This window comes from Pyrgilauda ruficollis, unplaced genomic scaffold, assembly GCF_017590135.1.
Source record: "Pyrgilauda ruficollis isolate IOZ18807 unplaced genomic scaffold, ASM1759013v1 scaffold9, whole genome shotgun sequence".
Lineage (NCBI taxonomy): Eukaryota > Metazoa > Chordata > Aves > Passeriformes > Passeridae > Pyrgilauda > Pyrgilauda ruficollis.
This window is the reverse complement of record NW_024531043.1, coordinates 13,334,943-13,340,942: the sequence shown is the minus strand read 5'-3', so window position 1 is coordinate 13,340,942 and position 6,000 is coordinate 13,334,943. Positions and strand designations below refer to the sequence as shown.

Sequence of the window (6,000 nt, the reverse complement as noted above, 5' to 3'; positions counted from 1 at the left end):
GGGATTTACCCAGGTGTTTATTCCTGCTTGATTCTTTCTTCACGTAAAAGATGCAGTTTCTGGTATGATACAAGCTGTAATAATCCTGTTATGCATCAATACAGATCTCAAACTCATAAAGTGATCAGGGCTAAGAAATCAAATTTCCGGCTGATCTGAATTAGAGGAAGAACTGTCCTGTGGCAGGCTGAAGCAATTCAATGTATTTTTTTGTTTTCTGTGTCTGTTTATGAAGCAGTCACTGATTATTCACAAAATCCTGTATAAAAACACTTGATCCTGCTGAACTGGTTAACATAGGACCAAATGAATTAAATCATAAACCAAATCTTCTGTAGTGAGTATCTGATCCTTTAATACCTTCTGTATGGAAATGTTTTAAGGAGAGAAAGGGGTTTATTGCAGAAGAATACTGATTTTTGAGTTGCAGGTACACTGAATTCAAGTGCTAGCACAGGCTGGTCATGTGTATTTGAGTTTATGCTGAAGTGAGATTACACTTAAAAGAGTCCAGAAGAAATGGAAATTTGAGTTTTATTAAATATATATATATATATGTGTGTTAGATCTCTGCCTCTTTGTGTAGCACACCCATCTCTGAGGCCCCTGAGGTGCAGAGAATGTAGAAATGTTTTGATTGTCATTCATTTAGTGTGTGATAGAGTGTGTTTGTTTAATTTACACGGTTGTGCATAGCTGCAGTTTGGCTGCCAGCCTGCAGTCCCTGCTGAGGAGCTGTTCTGTGTGAGACAGGCACATTCCCTCCTGAGGTGCTGTGCTTTTCCCCGTTTCCTCTGAGCCTCTTCCTCTCCTCACTTTGGCACACAGAGATCCTGTGCCAGGTGTGTGTTTCCTGCCCTCTCTGCAGCCTGGGCAGTGACCCTGTTTTGTTTTTCCAGGTAAAATCAGACTATGACCATCTTCGAGAAGCCCTTCTCAGAGTGACCAAGGAGCGAGATTTGGCTGTGAGGGGAAAACACCAGCTCCAAGCCAAGCTGGAGAACTTAGAGCAGGTCCTGAAGGTGTGTATAAGCCCAGATCCCATCAGCCCTGTCCTTCCCCTGCTCTCCTGGCTCCCTGGTGCTCAGCCAGGGCTGCGCTGCAAGCCTGGCACTGAATGCCCCTCTCAGCTGGGATCAGGGCTGGGAATGAGAGCCCCAGGCACTGACAGGGGTCTCAGAGCAGCCCAGAGGCACCCAGAGACCTCTGTCTGCCTTATCAGCACCTGCATGTACACTGCACTGCACAGGAAAAGTCAAAATTGGAAAGAGAGGATGGGAGCCTCAGCAAACTCAGAGAGCTGTGTCTCCCAAACCCTAACCCCAAACCTAACCCCTAACCCTAACCCAAACCCTAACCCCAAACATAACCCCTAACCCAAACCCAAAATCTAACCCCTAACCCAACCCTAACCCTAACCTAAACCTTGACCCTAACCCTAACCCAACCCAAACCCAACCCTAACCCTAACCTAAACCTCGACCTTAACCCAACCCAAACCCAACCCTAACCCTAACCTAAACCTCGACCTTAACCCAACCCAAACCCAACCCTAACCCCTAACCCCTAACCCTAACCCAAACCCCAACCCTGACCCTAACACTAACCCAAACCCTAACCCCCAACCCTAACCCCTAACCCCTAACCCTAACCCCTAACCCAAGCCCTAACCTAACCCCTAACCCTAACCCCTAACCCAAACCCCTAACCCAAACCTAACCCAAACCCCAACCCTGGCCCTGCTTACCCAGCAGGCAGTAACAGCTCACTGCAGGTTACAAATGAGCTGGATAAAAGTCTCTCCTGTAGACAGTCAGAGATATTTTGGGCTGTTCTTGTCCATTTTCTCCACGCATTTGTTTTCCCAAGTGCTGCTTTCTCAAGGTTTGTGTGTAATAACTCGGTGCTCAGATAAGGCATTGTGCCTCTGCTCTGAGACTATTATGGGAATAGATGTAATTTGGAAAATGAAAATCTTTAATACCAGCTTCACCAGGGAAGAGATCAGAATCTAGAGAGAGATCTTTCTTAACTCCCATTTATTATGAGGGTGTTGGAAAGCTACAGTGATGCTGGGGAGTAATATTAACCTGTAATGAAAAAGATTTCTATCTGCAAAGGGTGTGCTGACACTGTGCAGCCTGTGCCCTTCCCAGGAGCCTTTCTCACACTGCCTTGAGCCACTAGCATCAGCCATTCCTCAGGAGCTGCCTGTGAGCTCTGGGTGGTCCCTGGTGCCCAAACCCACCTGTGTTAGCTCTGTCCTGTCTCATTTTCTGCAGACAGCAGGCAGAGAGCAGCAAAGGTAAGCTGTTTCTTTTGGGTCAGCGTTTGCAAAGCAAATCACAGCAGCACATCCCGGGTAAAGGGGCTCTGGGGAGCTGGCAGGGGCATTTCCTGCAAATGGATTTGGTTTGTCAGCAGAACGCTCCCTGAGAACGTGTGACAGCTGGATGGAATGGGTCCTGCTGTCCCGGGCACCCCCGGCAGGGGCACAGCCTGGGTCCTGGCAGGGGCACAGCCTGGGTCCTGGCAGGGGCACAGCCTGGGTCCTGGCAGGGGCACAGCCTGGGTCCTGGCAGGGGCACAGCCTGGGTCCTGGCAGGGGCACAGCCTGGGTCCTGGCAGTGTCACAGCCTGGGTCCTGGCAGGGGCACAGCCTGGGTCCTGCTGGCCGGGTGACCCCCGGCAGTGTCACAGCCTGGGTCCTGGCAGTGTCACAGCCTGGGTCCTGGCAGGGGCACAGCCTGGGTCCTGGCAGTGTCACAGCCTGGGTCCTGGCAGGGGCACATGTCCACGTGCCTCAGTTTCCTCTGGCTAGCGCCCTGACCGAGCCCCAGCCCCCGCTGGTTTCCCTGCTGCCTTCGGGGTGCCAGGCAGGTTTCTGGGGCACAGCGCACCCCTGGCTGTGTGGCTGCAGCTGTCCCTGTCCCCTGACTCCTCTCTCCTCCCTGCCCAGCACATGCGAGAGGCTGCGGAGCGGCGGCAACAGCTGGAGCTGGAGCATGAGCAGGCGCTGGCTGTGCTCAACGCCAAACAGCAGGAGATCGAGCTGCTGCAGAAGGTACCGGGGACAGGAGGGGATGGGAGGGGATGGGATGGGATGGGACAGGGAGGGGACAGGGATAGGGACAGGACAGGCAGGAGATCGAGCTGCTGCAGAAGGGACCTGGGGACAGGAAGGGACAGGGATGGGACGGGACAGGGATGGGACAGGGATAGGGATGGGACGGGACAGGGATGGGACAGGGATGGGATGGGACAGGGAGGGGACAGGGATAGGGACAGGACAGGCAGGAGATCGAGCTGCTGCAGAAGGTACCTGGGAGGGGAGGGGATGGGACAGGGATGGGATGGGACAGGGACAGGGCTGGAGCTGCTGCAGAAGGTACCTGGGGACAGGAAGGGACAGGGATGGGACAGGGATGGGATGGGACGGGACAGGGATGGGACGGGACAGGGCTGGAGCTGCTGCAGAAGGCACCTGGGGACAGGAAGGGACAGGCAGGTGTGACCACGAGCTGCAGGGACAGAGGAGCATGTGGCACCCCTGGACTGAAGTGATTCCCGGGCAGCTGCTGCCTGCCCTGCGGGGTCCCTGCCGTGCCCTGGAGCAGGAGGGTGCTGCCTGAGCTCCAGGGCTGATGGGCGCTCCTGAAACTCGCCCAGAGTGTCTGAGCTGTTCTGTTCCCCAGCAGGGATAGCATGGCACAACCTCATGGATCTCCTTTGCATTTCCATTGCTTCCCTCCATGTAATGGTAACACTTGCATTTCTGGAATGTCACAAAGGAATGCAATCCTAATTTCTCGCCAGTCAGAGTCCGAGGTCTCTCCCATTTCCGGAGTGCTGTGAAGTTCTCACTGACACAGCCACCTTTGGTAGGGTTTCTTTGGCCCCTCTTCCAGACATGCCATTCTTGCTACCTTCCTCCAGTAAATTAGGGAAAATAAAGCCTTGTCAAGATACTGACACCTCGCAGTTGTCTTCCTTTTCAAGCATGTGTCACGTTTGTGGCGAGGGTTTGGTGCATCAGCCCTGCACAGAAACAGCAGCTGCTTAAACACCTCCCTTCCAAGGTCATTCTCTAATTCACACATCACTTCAAGACTTTTTTCCTTTTTTCCCCACTGCAATTTCTCAGTATTCATTATAATACAAAGACCATCATGTTGAGTTTCAGTTTTGCCAAAGTCACTTAAAGCTGCAATTGTCTCAGTGCTAATGTTGATTTTTCCAATTGCTGGGCTAGGTTAAAACACAGAAATAATGCTGCTAATGATCATTTGGTAGAGAATTGGCAAGGAGGGACCTTCTCAGCAGAATAAAAGATGTATCTAATATAGTTGCTTGAAATAGAACGCTGTAGTTGACCAAATGAAATCTTCCAGTTAATTTTCTTTTAGTCTTTCTCAATAAGTGTACTTAGGCACACTGCAAAATGCCATTTCTAGTTATATTCAGCTGTTATTATTAGAACTGCCTCATAAATGTTGGACTTAAATTTCCTGGCAAAGGAAAGAAATCAAAGGAGGATGCAGCATTTCTTGCTAATTTCTGTTACATTCCTCTAATAAAGCCCACTTTGGGCTGGCAGCAGCAGCCTGTGAGCTCCTCTGTGCTGAGCTGCAGTGACAGGCCCCAGGCACAGCCCAGGTTGTGCTGGACTTGGTGTTCCACCCAGGGCAACACGCTCAGCAGGTAAATATTTTAAATAAATCTGTTATCTGAGGAGCTACAGCACATCCCTGCCAGCTTTAACAGGAGTGATGGCTCACATTCCATCCAGAGCTGGCCTCCCAATGCACCCAGGGCGTGTTGAAGTCTTTCTTCCCTTTTGGTTTTTTGTTGGAGTTGTCTTTACTGGAAGAAGTATTTGCAGAGGGAAGTGGGAAGTCCGGGCAGTGACAGGATGGGTTTGACAGCACACCTCGGTGCCTGGTGAGCCAAAGTGCACTCCAGAGCAGAGCCAGCCCCTGCTGCAGCCCCTGGCCTCTGCTGCCACGTCCTGAATAGAAATGAGAGTTCATTCTCTTTCTAATTCTCAGCGCACAGACCGATCAGATTTCTCAGCCTGGGAGGAAGAACACGATATTGTCCTTCAGGGTTTTGTGCTGATGGGGCCTCAGCCTTTTTCTGTAAGAAAACCTTAATCCAGGCACTTTGATGTTCAGGAGAGATAGCCACTGGTGCAGGCTGTGCCACCATTTACCAGAGCTCTGGGCAGGTTTATTGGATGTGTCCTGGTGGATGGCTGCAGGCTCTGTCCCCTGCTGTCCCTGCTGTCCCTGCTGGCACCGTGCCCCTCGCCAGCCAGAGTCACTGCTGGCTACAGCAGGGCTGGGCTGAGCTGGGGCAGGGCAGGGGCTGTGGGCTTGGTTTTGGTGCTTTGGGTCTGGGGATTTGGTCTGTAGTTTCAGTCTCTGGTTTTGGTTCTGTGGTTTTGGTCTCTGGGTTTGGTTCTTTGGATTTGGGTTTGTGGTTTTGGTTTGTGGGTTAATGCCTGTGGATTTGGGTCTGTGGGTTTGGGTCTGTGGGTTTTGGTCTGTGGTTTTAGTCTGTGGGTTTGGGACTGTGGTTTTTTTGATCTGTGGTTTTGGTCTATGGTTTTTTTGGTCTGTGGTTTGGGTCTGTGGTTTTGGTCTGTGGGTTTGAGTTTCTGGATTTGTGTCCATGGGTTTGGGTCCATGTTTTTGATCTGTGGTTTTTGATCTGGGGTTTTTGGTCTGTGGGTTTTGGTCTGTGGTTTTGGGTCTGTGGTTTTGGTCTGTGGTTTTTTTGGTCTGTGGTTTTGGTCTGTGGTTTTTTTGACCTGTGGTTTTGGTCTGTGGTTTTTTTGACCTGTGGTTTTGGTCTGTGGTTTTTTTGGTCTGTGGTTTTGGTCTGTGGTTTTGGTCTGTGGTTTTTGTGACCTGTGGTTTTGGTCTGTGGTTTTGGGTCTGTGGGTTTGGTCTGTGGTTTTGGTCTGTGGTTTTTTGACCTGTGGTTTTGTCTGTGGCT

General features: G+C 51.2%; 1 protein-coding gene across 1 annotated transcript in view; it reads left to right on the top strand.

Moving 5' to 3' along the window:
* Window positions 1-882: 882 nt before the first annotated feature.
* RIMBP2 (RIMS binding protein 2) overlaps window positions 883-6,000 on the top strand; it is a 41,584-nt gene continuing 36,466 nt past the window's right edge. The window contains exons 1-2 of the mRNA XM_041488268.1: window positions 883-1,022; window positions 2,960-3,064. Coding sequence (XP_041344202.1) covers window positions 2,963-3,064 — 102 coding nt within the window. The 5' untranslated portion in view covers window positions 883-1,022; window positions 2,960-2,962. The remainder of the gene's footprint in view (window positions 1,023-2,959; window positions 3,065-6,000) is intronic.